The 17,341-nt window shown below is 46.0% G+C and overlaps 1 protein-coding gene and 1 long non-coding RNA gene across 2 annotated transcripts; one reads left to right on the top strand and one right to left on the bottom strand.

Annotated features, from left to right (window-relative positions):
* Positions 1 to 3,252: 3,252 nt before the first annotated feature.
* On the bottom strand, positions 3,253 to 5,727 carry LOC139588840 (uncharacterized). The gene is made up of 4 exons (XR_011678837.1): positions 5,480 to 5,727; positions 4,434 to 4,832; positions 3,701 to 3,802; positions 3,253 to 3,446 (listed from the first exon to the last, which is right to left on the bottom strand). It is a non-coding gene; the product is annotated as an uncharacterized lncRNA (long non-coding RNA).
* A 256-nt stretch (positions 5,728 to 5,983) lies between these two features.
* On the top strand, positions 5,984 to 13,089 carry XPA (XPA, DNA damage recognition and repair factor). The gene is made up of 6 exons (XM_071424553.1): positions 5,984 to 6,262; positions 6,641 to 6,769; positions 8,830 to 8,935; positions 10,495 to 10,660; positions 11,297 to 11,414; positions 12,852 to 13,089. Exons 1-6 carry the CDS (start codon positions 6,091 to 6,093, stop codon positions 12,998 to 13,000), a joined length of 840 nt encoding a protein of 279 aa, XP_071280654.1. The 5' UTR covers positions 5,984 to 6,090; the 3' UTR covers positions 13,001 to 13,089.
* The last annotated feature ends 4,252 nt before the right edge of the window (positions 13,090 to 17,341 follow it).

Consider the following 17,341-nt stretch of genomic DNA (forward strand, 5'->3'; position numbering starts at 1 on the left):
TGCTTCAATGAGCTGAAATGCTCACAGCTCCTGAGGGTGTCTGTCCCGAAAAGCAGGACTGGGGCCTGGAGGCACATATGGACAGCACCGTGAGATGAACTTATCATGTGTTTGCAGCTAACATTGGGAAAACAAACTGGAGAGAGAGATCTGATCAAACCTGTGGACAATGACACCACATGTTTTGCAGAGATGTGCAAGGACCAGAAGAGACACATCTTGCTTAAACCCTGGTAACTGGGACATGATTTTTTTGCTACAGCAGAATTAGTCAGCTGTTTTATGGTCTTCCATTCCAGGTCCTCTGCACACAGGAACAAGTCAGGCTGACTTGGAGCAATAGTAAAAAAATCTCTTCATATTATGGCTCAGGAAAAAAAAAAAAAAAGTATAATATACTGCACAATATAAAGTGGAAATCTGAAGAATTTTAAATACTTACATTCCCCATGTCCTTAAATACTTAAATACAGCAAGGCCTGATTTTTGAACTTCTCTCCAGAGCACTCAGCCTTTCACCATCAATACAACTAAAGCTCATGTCTTTGAGACTATTATAGTAGATGATGTACCTATTTTCTGTCTCAGAAATGCCTGAGGTGCTCTTAATAGAACAAAAAAGTGCTAAAGCATTCACCAAAATTTCTTGATGTTTCTAAGTTGCTACAGGAAAGATTCTTGCATGGATTAAATAACTATCCATAGGAGGGAGAATAAATCTGTCAATACAGAGATCCCTTTTACATCATATGTGGCTACTCCTTGCACACTTGGGAAAAGGCCCCAAAACCTGACTAGCTCAACTTTAGGACAGCTCAGACAGGTCCTCAAACCCATTTCTATAAAATCTCCTCTGCCAGCCACTGGTGGGGCAAGAAAAATATCCTAGTGTCTTAGTTTCAGAAAAAAATACACGTTTTTCTTCAGTATTTTTTGACCTTTGTATTGAAGATATCAAATCACTAAAGGTTGCCATACCCCAGTTACAGAACTTGTTTGCTGGTTTTGCTACGGTTTCCCACTCTTTATGTGCATCAAAGAGAACGACAGCTTTTTCTGGTAAAATACTGGAAGAGGATTTCTCTTTCTGGATTGCCAATCAATAGCAAAAGTGTCCAGTCAGCTTTGTAGCAATCTCTGAAATAGTAAACAGCATTTTTTCATCATGTGGCCATCAACACTTTCCTGTTCACAGATATGAAATGAACGTTTTCTATTGATATTAAAAGCCAACATATTAAAGTCCTATTCAGGAATAAAACAGAAAAGTCTTGTACAATGCTAGCAAATAAAAGATATTTACATTGTAATTTCAAATTCTGTCATCTCCTGTAATGAGAAAATGATAACAAACTTGCATTAAGATCTCCTGTCAGAGAACAATGTCAATTTTTGTCTCTAAACATTGCACTTTGATTCTTGCCTACCTGTTTGTTTCAGATGTGTTGCTTAGGCATTCAACACGTTATATGTCTACTCCATTACCTATCTGTTCAACCAAGATTGCATACATCAATTGGAGTACGATAAATGGAGCATGAAGACAGGCCAGATCACTATGAAAATCCTCTCCTACAGGTAGTGAGCAAAGGAGAAAATCTCAGAGAGATGACAAACCTTATTTACTGTGCATGTCCCATTCTGTCCAACAGGATGATTCCCCGTGTATCCCTGATCTATGAGCTATGGCATAGGTGAATTCAGAAAGAAAACATACAAATCCAAGCAGGTACACTATCTGGTTTTAACAAGTTCACTTTGCTTTTCACAGGTCACATGCTTCTTTTTCACCAAGCAGCCAACAATATTTCTCTATTTATTTATTTATTAAAGGTAACATAAGAAATAGGTGCACCAAGCTAAAACAGGATGGAAACAAAATCACACAGGGCATGGTATTTTTTGCCCTACGTTCGTAAGGATGCAATTGAACTGCTCTCTCCCATTCAAAACGCATTTGAAATTGGACAAAATCCAATGCCTTAGTCATGCTCAGAGGCAGCAGCCCAACACCCTGTGTATATTGGCCAGTCAGCTTCTGGATACTGAATTCGAATGTGGCTAAAATTGATGCTACCACATGAGCCATCAAAGAGAGGGAGAGGGATAGGTGGGAGGGGAGAGGAATAAAGAGATTTTTGTCCACAGCTGCCCCTTCAAAAGAGAAACTCATCAAAAAAGTAAGACTTAGGTCTGTTTCTCATGGAACGATTATTTGCTACTAAGGAAGGACAAAAGGATGGTTTGGTTGTAGGCATGCAACTGCAATGCAGCTGTATGCATATTGCTACTAAGATTTTGAGAACACAGAGAAGGAAGTTTATCATGAGGCAAAAGAGAAATAGACGGCCAGCAGCTGTTCCATAAGTAACTCCTGGTCCCAGATGAAGAATTAATTTGGTTGGAAAGACCCCATTGCACAGGCTTATTGCTATCATGTAGCTCAGTGTGATCCTCCATGAATACAGAGGAAGAGGTGTACTGCCTCAGATGAAGAACCCATTCAGTCCAACATCCTGTTTCCACCAGAGGCCACAGGCAAACGTCAAAGGAAGAGGAAAAGCAAGGCAAATATATGATATCTTCTCTGCAACACTCCCACAGCTACCAACTGCTTTCAGCTCAGGGAATTTCCTGAGTGTGAGGGGGTGTTCATTCATTAACTCTCAACACAGTCCTCTTCCAAATACTTGGCCTATCCTCCCTGCACCCTAGAGAAACAGCCTGTACTCAGCATGCCATTCAGAAAGGCACTGAACGAAGAACCATCTCCTCCTGCCTGTTTAGACTTGGGCTCCTGCTACTGCAAACCTGATGGTTTGTACTCAGAAAGTCAGCTGGCATCCACAAGTTACATAGGATGTGACAGGCCTCATGCATCCTCCCTCTTTGGTGAGAACTCGAAACCCCAATTGTCCCTTTCAAAGGACACAAAGTCAGACAGCCCAGCATCCTTGTTATTCTTTTCTAGTTCCAGCATTTTCTTTCTAAGAAGTAGGAAACACAACAGGGAACAGTACTCATGGTGCAAATTCACCACAGATTTCTGGAGTGCCATAAATGTGTTCCTGGTTTTGTTCTCTGTCCCTTTCCTTGAAATGTGCCTTGCTTTTCCAAACATAAAGATGGCATTCATGCAGGGCCTACACACTTAAGTCTCACTGCTGAGTGGCAGCACTAATTCAGGTATTCCTACCTTTTAAGTAAAGTTACGACTAGTTAGGACATCACCTTGCATTTATCTACTCTGTAATTAATCTACTCTTTTACTGCCTAATCACCCACAATTCTTTACGGATGACCCTCACCCCCTGCTAACTTAAAAGGTTTTGCACAGTCAGCAAACATTCTTGTCTTGCCGCTCACTGTTTCCTCCACGGGAATGAATGAAGCACTGCTCAGCTGCCTCCTTGCGCTCAGCTCCTCACCGATGATGGTCTCTGTGGCTATGAAATAATGCACATCTGTGCTTGACAATTAATGACAGCCTACCTTCTAATACAAGGAATACTTGATACTGCTTGGCATAAAGAACCTGAAAAACTGTTTAAAACACAGATACCATTATAATTATTATCTCATGTGCACACATGAAGCCACATGTATTTAATATTAAGCACAAATAATATTACATGGCCAGAGCAATGCATATGAGATAGTTTGTAACTCCTTGCTAATACAAAACTGTTCGTTTCATTACCTTCTCTCGGCCATGAAAATTAGCAGTATTGTATTTGATTCATTCTGGTCAGAAGTAGAGCTGGGGAGAATATTCTGCTTTGACTGCGCTGTCAGACTGCCCCTGAGAAAAAGAAAAAGCCAAACATCTCTAGCATATATTTCTAAAATAGTTTTACTTAATTATTAACACTCTTGTCTTGCATAGATAGTTGCGGCCCACAGCCAATTTTATTTGAACGCCTTGACTCTGAATTTGCTTTTGTTTATGTATTCTGATTTCCTTTTAATCCTAATTCCAGTTTGGTTGCATAACAATAATGTCCTTTTGCCCTTAAAACCTTACACAGGGTCTCAAACTTGGCTTTGGTTTAAGGCAGTTTTGGTTTATGAATGATACGGAACTATTTGCTACCCTACAAGCACAACTCAGTTCACTCCTCCCTAAATGTCTGCTCCTACAAAACAAGGAAGAAGAGACACCAGAATTGCATAAGGAATCCAAACATACATGTGTTTGCTTTTCAAGCAAACATTTCCATTTCCAAGACACCTAGTAAACATTTTTCTTCTATCTTTTTTTTTATTTCACTTGTTTCTACTATGTTTATTACTCTGTTTGGAACTCCACTGTCAGTAAGTCAGTCCAAAAAAGGGAGTAATGAGGTTGGAGAAACGTATGCTCATACTGTATAATTGCATAAGCTGCTTCCTGTACGCAGGGGTTACGATTTGCATTTTCATCTATTAAATACCTTGTGTTCTAGATCATTCTCTCTGACTGTGAAACGTATTTGGACATCTCCACTGTGGCACTTTTCCAACTTTATACAAACACTGGAAAGCAATCTCGCTGAAAGCAGACGGTTTAGTATGACTTGGTTATTAATTTTTAAGGAAGAGGTTCTGTGATCTGCGACAAGAGAAGTATTTTAATTGACGGGAGGAGCTATCTACCACTCATGCACATATTAGAACCACTTAAAATGTCTTCATCTGCATTTCTGTACGTATGTATATATATATATATGTGTATATATATATGGAGATATATATATATAAAAATTTCCCAGAAGCAGGATGTTCTTTTCTCAGCGTTCATAGCACACTCTGCTGGCTGTTGTCGAAAGTTAATGCCAAGCGAGGACGAGAAGCTAAAAAGAAATAAAATGTTTTAGGACACAGGAGAAACACAATCCATGCAGGTAATTACCGCGGGCATTTGAACGGAGAGCACAAGGGACGTATTCTGGGAGCAGCAAGGGAGGGTTGGCAGGAAACTAGTTTAGTTTCACGGAAGAGAGCGAGCTTTTTTTTTTTTTTTTTTTGGGAGGGGGTGGGGGGGTTGTATGGGGGGGAGGGAAGGAAGGCTTCTCCCCGTGCTGAGGTCATCCCGTTTCAGCATGGAGGCAGGGAGCACGCATCTGTGCCAGTGCCTCCATTTCCGTTCCTTCAAGGACAGGGCAGGCACTGCCTGACGGGCGGGCGAGGATCACTGGCTGCTCGGCATTAAGTGGCTTTATATGAAAGTGGCTTAGAGCCACATTTGCATGACAAAGCCATTTGCGCGTCCCTCGTCAGTAAGGGAGGCTGCAGCCTCCATTTGTCCTCCCTTGCACCGAACACGTGAAACCATTAAGGGCAGGACGGGGATTTTGTTAGGAAAGCGCTTATTGCCCGTGCCGAGCGAGTCTGGGACACGGCGGGCCGCGAACAGGAGGAGTAGGGAGTGGGGAGAGTGCTCCTGCAGAGTTTTCAGGGCAGAAAACGTGGCCGGGGCCGTTTCCGGCCGAGAACCAACCTCGCGCAGGGCTTTGGCGGGGCCGGGCAGGGCGGACAAAAGGGGCATTGCTGGGTGACGCTGCTGAGGAATTCCTGCCGGGCGGGGCGGGATTTATGGCTTTTTTTTTTTTCCACGGGGCCGCTCGGGCCCGAGGCGGGGGACGGTGCAGAAAGCGCAGGGTCATCATCGGCTCCCCTCCCCCAGCCCTTCCCCTCCCCGGTTCCGCGGTGCCGGTGCCGGTCCCGGTCCCGGCACAGCCGCCCCCCCGGCCGACACCGGCCCCCACCCCGGCCCGCGCGCGCCCCCCGCCCCCCACCCTCGCGCGCCACGCGGGCCGCGGGCCCCGCCCCGCCGCCTGGCCGCGCGCGCCCCCCCCTTCCCCTCCCCCCTCGCGCGCCCTCCCGGCGCGCCCCGCGCGGCGGCGGCGGGGCGGAGCCCCCGCCCTGGCGGCTCGCGAGGAGGGGCGGGGCGATGGCTGCGCGCCTGCGCGGGCGGCCTCGCCCCTTCTGTGGCCACCCCCGCCCCCCGCCCTGCGCAGGCGCAGTGCGGCGGCGGCTCGGCGAGGGGAAGGGCGAGAGCGGCTGCCGGAGCGGGGGGGACCACGGGGCTCCGTCGCTCCCGCCGCCGCCATGGCGGGCGCGGCCCCGGCCCACGAGCAGGACCATGAGCAGAAGGTTTCGACCGCGGCGGGCGAGCGGCCGCACCTCTCAGCGGCGGCGCTGGCGAAGATCGAGCGGAACCGGCAGCGGGCGCTGGCACTGCGGCAGGCGCGGCTGGCGGCCCGGCCCTACCCTGCCGCAGGTCGGATGGCGGCGGCGGCGGAACGGGCGAGTCCCCGCGCCCTTTTTTCTCTTTTCTAGGGGGGAGGTTTCGAGAGGGGAAAGATGTGGGGAAAGGGTGGCTCCGCCGGCCGTGGGGCGGTGGGGGCGGCGGGGAAGGAGGGGGGGGGGTGCGGTAAAGTGGCTGGAGCGGGGTGCGGGTTGGGGGGGGAGAATCCGCCGCGGCGCGCGAGGGGCCCCCCCTCCCCCCACATGTGTGGGGGAGGGGGGGGCTCTTGCACGCGCGCGCTCTCCGCGCGGCCCCCCGCCTCGCGCGCGCGGCGCGGTGGGGGCGGCCGCGCGCGCCCCCTGCCGGCGGCGGCGCTTTAACGCAGCGCCCGCCTCGTTTGTGCTCCTGCAGGCGGCGGCGCGCGGGCGCGGGCCCTCCCCAAGGTCGTGGACACGGGAGGGGGATTCTTCCTGGAGGAGGAGGAGGAGAGCGAGCAGAAGGAAGAGCGCGGCGCCGGCGAGAAGATCGTGCACCCACCCGGTAATTCAGAAAAAAACGTGTAGGGAGCGGCGGGGGTTTGGTGGGGAGGCGGCGGGAGGAGGCGGCGCCGCGTGCGCGGGACTGGCGGGGGAGGGCAGGAAGGCGCGGGGGCGACAGTGAGCCGGCTCCGGCCGCGCCAGCAGGGCGGGATGGATGGGCGCCTTTTTTTTTTTCCCGGGCTTTTTTTGCTCTCCTTTCTTACCCTCTTTTTCTTTCTTTTTTCCTTTTTTTTTTTCCTTTTTTTTTTTTTTCTTTTATTTTAATTGCTGATATCCCTTTCCCTCCTTTACACGTTTTTCTGGACGTGCTCGATTAGTGGCGCGTCCGATTCTTTTCAGCATTAAATCGGCTATAGCAAATGCGCGGTAATTAAAAATGAAGAATTTTAAGCCGCGGAAGTGGGACACAGCCAGTGCCCTTGGGTATAGCACATTTTAATTTTTTTTTTCTCCCCCATAAACGTTATTTCCATTATTTCTTTTGGGGAATTTAAATTTTAAGACCGACACAAGCGTAAATTTTCGCGGCTTCGTCGGTTGTGGGAATTTTGGGATTTATGTGGTTTGTGCCAAGACCGGAGCGCTGCTGCAGTGCCAGCTTTTATCGTTATAAAACGTGCTGGCGCCAAGTTACTGATCGTTCGGTGGAGGATTTCAGCACATTGCCTTGCGATATTCTCCCCCCCAAAAAAAGCAAATGGAGAAGTAAGGGTCCCAAAATAGATCGACTTTCTTCTCTGGGATTGTCTTTGTCTTGCTTTGTTCTGCTTGAATCAGCTGCGGGGCTGTTGGTGCAGTGTATCTCTTTGTTAGAAATCAGCACCAGATTTCATTAACGGTGCAAACAATTAGCAGCCCTGCTTCTTTGGATGGGCTAATGTTTAACAATAAATTTAAGTAGATCTGGGATGCCTTTACACTGGGCGTATTTTTTGCTGTGTAATTCATAACGTCATTGTCTTAATAAAATGTCTTCGTATTCGGGAGCACTGCCTTAAATGATGGAATGTGATGTAAGAGTATGAAATGACTGAAGTACTGAGCATCCGGCTGTCGCTAGTAGGACTGAATTTACATAAAATGTCGTCTTTGCTGGATCGGATCTGCTATAAATGCAAACGCTATTAAAATATATGGTGCTGTATGTTAACCATTAATCTTCTGCTCCAGGTGTTCCTAAAATTTTACAGCACTGCCTCGCTCTCAGATTTCAAAACTGTATAGAAATGTTAATTTTCTGATAGAATTCCGATGTTACTGTTCAAGGAATGTTCCTTATAGCTGTTGTTGCCCGATTCGGTGTTTTTTGGTGTCCTGTGGAACATAAAAGCAGATGGTGATGACGCTGGAGGTGATCCGCCCGTTGAGGATGCGGCCAGAAGCAGTGGCTGGCGCTGAGATGAGTCTGGGCTTGGAGCAGTGCTGAGAGGGCTTGGGGAGAGGATTGTAGTGGAGCTCCATCCCCATTCCACTCCTAGCAGCTCTCTGGCCATCCACCTCCGTTTCTGCCAACTGGAACGGACAAGAACCTTGCCAACTGCCCCAGGCTTCCACTGAGCTCGTTTAGGGAGAGGCAGGTGTGGCTGAGCTAGGAAAAAAACTGGAGCAGAGCTGAGAGAACTATGATGCCAGCGCAGCTCCTGTAGTTTCCTGCTCTAGCCACCCTCTTCAAACTGAATCCCTTCTCTGCTTCCTCCCGTTTCTGCCCGCATGTCCTCTATAAATCAGGGCATATTTTAGGAGGGTCAGAACAGAGGAAGTGGCAGGAGAAGATTTGATGCACTTTGTGAGAAGTGTGGAGAATTTTTTTAACAATGGCTAAATATACATTTAAATGTTGAAGTTAAGTACTTAATGCTTAACTTGAGAAGACATTCCAACAGACATTGAATTGTGTGGTAATGGGTTTGGATGTGTACTGTATTGTTCTAAAAAACTTGGACAGAGTGAAACTAGTTTGTAATATGCTTATGTGAATTCTAGTAAAATTGCCTGTAATACCAATTCTAGATGCTTGTTTTTATCATTGTAGTCCCTTTAAAAAATATTTCTTTCTATTAGCACCCGTGCTAGAATTTGACTATCTCATCTGTGGAGACTGTGGCAAAGAATTCATGGACTCCTACCTTATGCAGCACTTTGATTGGGCAACATGTGATAATTGCAGGTATTACAAATAATCAGGAGAGAAAAACACTATTTTACATAAGATTGCTAGCTATAATTCAATGAGTTACAGACTGTCAGCAAGAGAGACATATTTCAGTAACTTTCAAAAAATGTAAATTAAATTTGATACCCTGTGCAAGTTCCATTATGGAATTGAATCACAAATTGTCTCATAAGCCTGCCTTAGGATAGGGGACATCAGTGGAATTTCATACAACATTATGGTAATGGGATGTCATGAGAGCAGTTGGTGTGTTTGTCAGTGTGAAAATTTATGTCTGGCTGCAGACTGGAGCCGTTTGAAAACCTGATGCAACACAAATACCCACTCTTTGAAGTGGAGCAGGGATTAGGAGAGTGTTTGTGGTCCCAGTGTTTTAACTCAAGTGTAGTTGGTACTTTGGTCAGCATGGGCGTGCTGGAAGCACAGCAGCCAAAGGGCAGAGCCCCCATGGGAGGTTACTGGTTGGCCTGCGAGGTAAGCAGGAGTTTGACCTTGAGAGGAGAGCAAGCTCTTATCTTTTAACACAGAAAACGCTCCAAAAGCCATCAAGATAACCAGGGCAATGAAACCAACTGCAGCAGCCAGCTGCCCATGTGTGTAAGAATGAATTGAGTGAATGAAAAAAAAAAGCCAGAGTTTGTTCTGGGAGCCTACCCATTTACTGCCGGGAGTGGTTAGGGATGTGCACGTGGTGTAGGCAATTCGCGGTCATATTGGAGGCAAAGTTCTGTTTCAGAAGTTACTTAGGTAGGAAAAGGATGTTAACAACAGGGCTTGGAGCTTGTGGAGTCTGGTCTGAGCTCTTGTAGCTGATGGCTGGGGTGTCCTTGGTGCATTAGCTGTAACTGTGAACTTTGAATTCTAGTACAGCTACATTTACAGCAGTACTTCCTTGATGACCGTTGTTAGCACTTAGTGTTTGGCAGATCTTTTGGCTCAAGCGATTCAAGTTGTACTTCAGTCAGGATTGCGTAAATGTAATTTTTTCCATTAACTCATAAATGCTGCTGTGGTTACAGAGTTTTTCATTATCTGGTAAAGGCTACTGTCTTTAAAACCTTTTTTATGCTTTCTCTGCCTACTGTCCTGCATTATAGAAAGTGCTCTGTGTTGCTAATCAGCTTCTGAGATCTAGAACCATATGGAGTGTGTATATTCTCAGGTGATCTGACCTGTCTCATATTACACATTCTTTCTTTCTTGACCATTTGAGGCTCATGCCATCTGTGCTGTTGGATTGCATCTGAGTTAGGTGAATACCTGAAATTACTCATTTTAAGTTTCATTGTAAGAAAATAGAAGAAAAGCCTTTCTAGAAGAGCAGGCTTCTCAGTCTATGTCTGCTGAAATGGGAATTTTTAAACGCTTAATTGCAGTAAATCTAGTCTCGAGTTTAGCTAAGCAGTTGGAATCCAAAATTATTTGCATGCATATAAAACTGAGGGTATTAGGTCTACCTGTATTTCAGGAATGTTAGAAGGGATGGGGACTTAGATGTTAATAACCTGTGGTTTTAGGGTGTAGCTTTCTCATCATTATTTTACATCTTGCAGAGATGTTGAAGATAAACATAAGCTTATAACAAGGACAGAAGCAAAAGAAGAGTATCTGCTTAAAGACTGTGACTTAGACAAGAGGGAACCAGTGCTCAGATTCATTGTGAAGAAAAACCCTCATAATTCACGATGGGGTGAAATGAAACTTTATTTAAAACTACAGGTATAGAAACTTAGTGTGTTTCAGACCTTTTTTAACCTTCATACAGCTTTGGTTGTCACTTGGTACCTGAATGATTTTGTCAAAGCTAAGTGTGTTATGTATAGTTTGTTATAGTTAAATGGTTGCAGTCCAAGTTGTGGAAATGTCTGGTTTTAAGAGCATTTTAAAGATGTTCATTGAGCAGAACTTTAGTGGGTTGCACAATTACAAGTCACAAAGCACATGGCCCTTCGGTTTTACTCTGAAGCGCATGGGGCAGCTGCAGCTGTGTGTGGCCCTTTGTAGCTGTGTTCACAGCTTTGCCTGCAGAGGCGGCAGGAAAGGCAAGTGCATTTCCCAGGGCTCTTGGCATTTCTTGTTTGGTACTTTATAGCCATCATACTGCTTTAGTAAAATATGGACAAACCTAGAGCTGGGTTTAAGCTTTCCTAAGTTACATCCAGCTGATATTAAAGTCCAGTGTCGCCTCTTTGGTGGAAGGAGTGCAGTCTTTTGTGAGACGAGCAGAGACAGGTGGGAGGCAGAGGAAGATTGGTTGGTTTATATGTGTGTAGGGAAAAATTAAGTTTGTAAGTTAGAATAGTTTACTTTTATCGTTTCAGGAAAAAAAAAAAGGCATTTATGTCCATCCTGTAGGTAATCAAGCGTTCACTTGAAGTCTGGGGTAGTGAAGAAGCATTGCAAGAAGCAAAGGAGCTCCGCCGTGATAGCAGAGAGAAGATGAAACAGAAGAAGTTTGACAAGAAAGTTAAAGGTAAAGCACTAAAATTACATACTTCAGTACCTGAAGGGAAGTACAGTTCTGTTTAAACCTGTGTCTGCATTTGAATAAATTACTGAGAAATAATCAGTGTGGTAAAATGGAGGTTTTCAGGACTGGGGGTGAACCTGAGCAGTCTAGTGTGACCTCATAGATGACTATTTTGGGCAGTGTTGGACTGCAGGGCTTGAGGTCCCTTCCAGCTTTAATTCCCCTGTTGCCCTGTGGATGTTATGTGACGGAAATCAATTACAATGGTCCATTACAGTGTTTTTCAAATGTTTGGGTATGACCCAGAATGTGCCATGGATTGCTTCTGATACTTTTGACTAGTGGAAGACATTAATTTTTGTAGCAGTGCGTTATAGATCTGTGATAGGCTTCAGGTGGAGTGACTGTAATGAAAATTGGTTTTCCTGTTGTTCACAGTATTCTTAGCTGCTGTCTTTACTGCAAATTGCTCTATGGCTTTTTTCTCCTCTAAATTATTATTTATTATTTTATATATATATATATTATATATATATATATAGATAAAAAATTAGATATTATTACTCCTCTAAATTATTATTTAGAGGAGTATTTGATGGGTGGAACCTTTTGTACCACCTATAGCATCCATGCTTTGCTTTGGGGTGGTGGTTACAAGGGTAGAAAGCCCAGGCTGGCTGTACCAGGGCTGTCTGAAGGAGACAGAACTTGGGATTGCACAAACAACCCCTGTCTGGGCCATTGATGCTGTGCGCACTGAAGGACTGGCAGCAGACTGTAGCCGAGATGCCAGAGTTCAGTGCAAGCACAGGCCTTAACGTGACAAAGTTTGCAGCCTGAATGGCTTGGCTCAAAATGTGACCACATTTTGCTGTTCAGTATTCTTGCCACCCGCTTGCAACATCCGGATAATATCTTGGGCCCTGCTGCCAGCTTGTGCGCTCTAGAGAACCCGCAGATTTCACTGCGGATGCTGCAGAGGCAACTCATATTATTGGGCATAAAGCTTAGAGAATGCCAAGTCATTTGGGAGGCTTACTGTGACCTGAATGAAAATGACTCTTTCTTGGTCATGTAAAATAAATGAGGTGTTCTATAAAAACTTTTCCTTTACGTTCCACCGACCCTTTTTGGATAACTTTGAATGGCTTTGTGTGAAAAAGCAGCAAGCAACTTGTCTTTAGTCCAGATGGAAAATCTTTGCCTATGAGATCCCATGACAGTGTAGTTCTTGGCCTTTAAAATATGCAAACAAGGTGAGGATTGCAAGGCAAGTCAGAGCTTGTTCTTGCAAGAGCAGATTCTTTCCCAGCCCTTGTGGAAGACAGGCTGCAAGCATATTGTTATCTGTAGGCCTCAGGAAGCTGGTTAGCTTAAGTTTTATTGAATGCTATTTAAGATTCATTAAAATCTTAAAATTTTCTTGTATTTTTTTACCAGAACTCCGCCGTGCCGTGAGGAGTAGTTTGTGGAAGAAACAAGCCAGTATCCATGAACATGAATATGGACCAGAAGAGAACATTGATGAAGATACATATAAAAAGACATGCACTGTATGTGGCCATGAATTAACTTACGAGAAGATGTAGTATTACCTATTTTTTAATTTTACTTTGTTTTTAACAGTATTTTGTATTAAAGTCAAATAAATGCTAATTATGAACAACCTGTTGCCAAATTCTGTGAAGCATTATATTTTTCAGTTGCAAGAAGCTCTGTGAAGGCTTTGGCCTTTAAGCTAGATCTGAGGGTAGAATATAGCAACAGTTCAACAATTGGTATCTTCTTGGTCAAAAGATAAGTTTGTATCATTGTACTTGATGCACTGATGAAATTGAGCTGAACTTCCCACAGCTTTTCTGCATCCATGAGGAGCAAGGCTCTTTATTTTCTAACCATTGTCTGGTTTGCAGTTCCTGGTCATGGGCAGGCAGAGGGCTGATAGAGCAGCACTTCTTGTGGTGGGAGGCCATATAATGACATAGGTTCTCCTTTGGCTTGGATACACAATTCCATTAAAGAGAATTCTCTTTGAAAAGGAAAGCTGCCTGCTTTCTTGGGAGGTTCCGACATATATTTTATTTACTGTATTTTGCAGGATAGATCCTTAGGTGCATTCTCTACATCTTTTTTTTCTTTTTTTTTTTCTTTCTTCCCAAATTTTGAAGCAGAGACCAAGGCAAGGGTTAAGACCTGTCCTTGGGGCAAGAGGGAAGTAGCATTCCATGGCAGAACTTCAAAATGCGCATGAATGATGTTTTCTTTCAGTAGAGTGAATTTACTTGAAAGTTTAAATTTTAAATTCTCATTCATGCAGCTGTTGAGGAATGCATGTGGCAATTACTGAAGTGAAGGAACATGTTATGAAGTAAAGGATCATGTGTGGCTCTACATTTATTTACCATTGTAAATATGGCAGATTCCAGGGAAGTCTCTAGAGACTTCCTTTGTTAGCCTTGGCCACTGTGGCTGTGCAGAACTGAAATTTTCAATAGGAAAACCATGACATATTTGCCAGTACAGAAATGTGGTGGGATGACTCCCATGGCTGGAGTGCTGCAATGATGGTCATGAGCTCTTCAGAAGGGACAGTGGGCAAGCAGAGGCAGTGAAGTAGCTTTGTATATGAGGGAGAGTTTTGACTGTACAGAGCTCGAGGGCAGTGATGATAAGGTTGGGTGCCTGTGGGTATGGGTTGGGGGAAGGCCAACGAAGCAGACACCCCAGGGGGAGTCTGTTACAGACCACCCAGACAGGATAAAGGGGCAAATGAAATGCTCTGTAAGGAGCTGACTGGTGTTTCACAATCACTAGCCCTTGTTCTTGTGGGAGACTTTAATTTGTGGGATGTCTGCTGAAAACATCAGCAGGGGAGAGGCAGCAATCTAGGAGGTTCCTGAGTGTGTGGAAGACAAAGGACAGCTGGCAAGTGAGCTGTCCTGGTTCTGGCCAGGACAGTAATTTTTTGCCGCAGCCAGGAGGGGCGTAACTCAGACCTGGAGGTTGTCCTGTACCACCTCACACCTACACAGGGGTGGGTGGGCACAAAGGGGTCCTTTCCAGCCAGGGTAACATCAGTTTTCGTGGGGTGGGCATTTGCAGGTGAATTGATCATCTTTCCTGCACACAACATTAATATCAGTATTGGTACTGTCCATTTCTTACCTCATTGCTGTTGCCAGTAAATTGTTCTTATTTCAATCCTTGATCTTTACCTTTTGTGCCTCTAATTCTCATCTGTTTCCTACTGGGAGGAGTTGAGCAAGCTGTGCATGGTTTTGAGTGTTTCAGTAGAAATGCTAAATGGGGGAACACCATTCCTGAACCACAACATGACCATATCAGGGGCGGTGGCCTCATAGATCTGCTGTTTATGAACAGAAAAGGGCTGGTGGGAGATGTTGTTGGAGGCCCTCTTGGGCACAGTGAAATTAGATAGTTTCCAACCCTTGGTAAGTAAGGAACAGGGTCAACAAAACCTCTGCCTTGGGTTTCTGGAGGGTGGGCTTTGGCATATTCAGAACACTGGTTCAGAGATTCCCTTGGAATACAGTCCTTAATAACAAAGGGGTCCCATGAAGGCTGGCCATGCTTTAGAGAGGAAATCTTGAAAGGCGGAGAAGCAGACTGTCCCTATGTGCCGGAAGAAGACCAGCCTGGTCTTCCTGTTCCTCCTGGCTGAACAGGATGCTTCTGTAACTCAAGGAAAAGAGGTTATGACCCTTGAAAGAAGGAGCAGACAACTCGAGAAGAGTGCAAGGATGATGGTAGGTCAAGGATTTCCTTTGGTAGGAGAGAAAATTAGATAAAAGCTCAGCTGAAACTCAATCTGGCCACCACTGTGAAATAGAAAGTGTTTTTATAAATACTATAACATCAAAAGGAGGGTCTAGGAGAATCTTTATTAGTTATTGGATACATGGGGGGACATTGTCATTAAGGGCAAGGAAAAGGTTGAGGTACTTGGGTTCTTTGCCTCAGTCTTTAACAGAAAAATCAGTTATCCTTAAAGCAACCAGAGCCTGAGCTAGTACACAGGGACAGGGAGCAGGACCGACCTCCTGTAATCCAGGAGGAGGTAGTGAGTGACCTGTTTGTGAGCGATTAGACCCAAGTCCATGGGACCAGATGGGATTCAACCAAGGGCACTGAGGGAGCTGGCAGGAGAGCTCACTGAGCTGCTCTGCATTTGTCATCAGTCTTGTACAGCCAGGGAGGTCGGGGTTGACCAGTGTGATGCCCATCTACAAGAAGGGATGGAAGGAGGATCCAGGGAGCTACAGGCCTGTAGCTTCTGTAGTGGGATGGAATATATCATGAGTGTGATCACACAGCACATGTGGGAAAATCAGGGGATTGGACCCAGCCAACACAGTTTTGGGAAAGGCAGGTTCTGCCTGACCAACCTGATCTCCTTTCATGATCAGGTGACCTGCCATGTGGATGAGGGGAATGCAGTGGATGTGTCTACCTAGAATTGAGAAAAGTCTTTGACACCATCTCCCACAGCATTTTCCTGGAAAAGCTGGCAGCCCACAGTTTGGACAGGAGCACTCTTTGCTGGGTTAGAAACTGGCTGCACAGCCAGGCCCAGAGAGTGGAGGTGAATGGTGTCACATCCAGCTGGGGGCTGGTCACCAGTGGTGTTCCCAGGGGTCTGTGCTGGGCTCAGTCCTGCTTAATACCTTTATTTATGGTTTTGGTGAAGAGGTTGAGTTCATCTCACTAGGTTCACAGGTGACACTGCATTGGGTAGAAGTGTCGACCTGCTGGAGGGCAGGAAGGCTCTGCAGAGGGATCTGGACAGGCTGGATTGGTGGGCCAAGGGCAAAGGTGTGAGGTTCAATAAGGCCAAGTGTCAGATCCTGCCCTTGGGTCACAACAACCCTGTGCAGGCTGGGGCAGGGTGGCTGGAAAGAGGCCCAGTGGAAAAGAGCCTACGGGTGCTGGCTAGCATCAGTCTGGGAGTGTGCCCAGGTGTCCAAGAAGGCCAATGGCATCCTGGCCTGTATCAGTAATAGTGTGACCAGCCTGGCACTGGTGATGCCACACCTTGAGATCTGTGTTCTGTTCAGGGTCCCAGTTCAGGAGGAACATTGAGGTGCTGGAGTATGCCCAGAGATGATTGATGGAGCTGGTGAAGAGCCCAGGAGCAGCTAAGGGAATAGGGCTTGTTCAGCCTGGAGAAAAGGAGGCTCAGAGGTGACCTACCCTCTCTGCAACTCTCTGCAAAGAGGCTGTAGCCAGGTGGGGGTCAGTCTCCTCTCCCAGGCAACCAGTGACAGGACAAGATGACACGGTGCCTCAAGCTGCACCAGGGGAGGTTTAGTTCAGACATCAGAAGATTTCTTTACAGAAGGGGCGACTGGACATTGGAATGGGCTTCCCAGGGAAGTGGTGGAGTCACCATGCCTGTAAGTGTTCAAGGAAAGACTGCACACAGCTGTGCCATGGTCTAGTTTACCTGATGATGTTCATTCATAGGCTGGATTTGATGACCTCAGAGGTCTTTTCCAACCTAATTGACTCTGTGGTTTTGTTAGAGGAGACAAGATGCCTGGGAAGGGCACATGATGCTTCCAATAATAGGTTTTCACTTTTTCAATGCTCTCCTCTGCAGCTATGCAGTAACCTGCCTGCCCACCAAGTAGAGAAGGCTTAAGGCCTTGCAAGACCTAAGGAAGTGACACAGGGATTTGGCTAGAGGAGGGGGCAGGTCCCAGCAGGGCTTTTGGAGGTAGTCCTCCTTGTCATGGTTTCACAGGGCTGTCTTGGGCTCTTAAACTCCTCCCTGGGGCAGATGGGGGTGGTCACTGACTACTGCAGCATCTGCCCCAGCCCACACGCTCCTGCCCTCCTGCAGCAGCACTTCCCCTTCCCAGAGGACAAGAGGTGGCAAGGGAGAGGGAGCATTTCTACACCAGCACCTC

This window comes from Agelaius tricolor, unplaced genomic scaffold (assembly GCF_023055355.1).
Source record: "Agelaius tricolor isolate 1412-34295 unplaced genomic scaffold, bAgeTri1.0.p SCAF_4, whole genome shotgun sequence".
Lineage (NCBI taxonomy): Eukaryota > Metazoa > Chordata > Aves > Passeriformes > Icteridae > Agelaius > Agelaius tricolor.

What these genes read in the sequence shown, in the direction of transcription:
- XPA (XM_071424553.1), top strand. Translation starts at nt 6,091, where the DNA reads ATGGCGGGCGCGGCCCCGGCCCACGAGCAGGACCATGAGCAGAAGGTT. An exon ending in GAAGATCGTGCACCCACCCG is followed by an intron (nt 6,770 to 8,829) that starts GTAATTCAGAAA and finishes TCTTTCTATTAG; the next exon opens with CACCCGTGCTAGAATTTGAC. An exon ending in GTTTGACAAGAAAGTTAAAG is followed by an intron (nt 11,415 to 12,851) that starts GTAAAGCACTAA and finishes TTTTTTTACCAG; the next exon opens with AACTCCGCCGTGCCGTGAGG.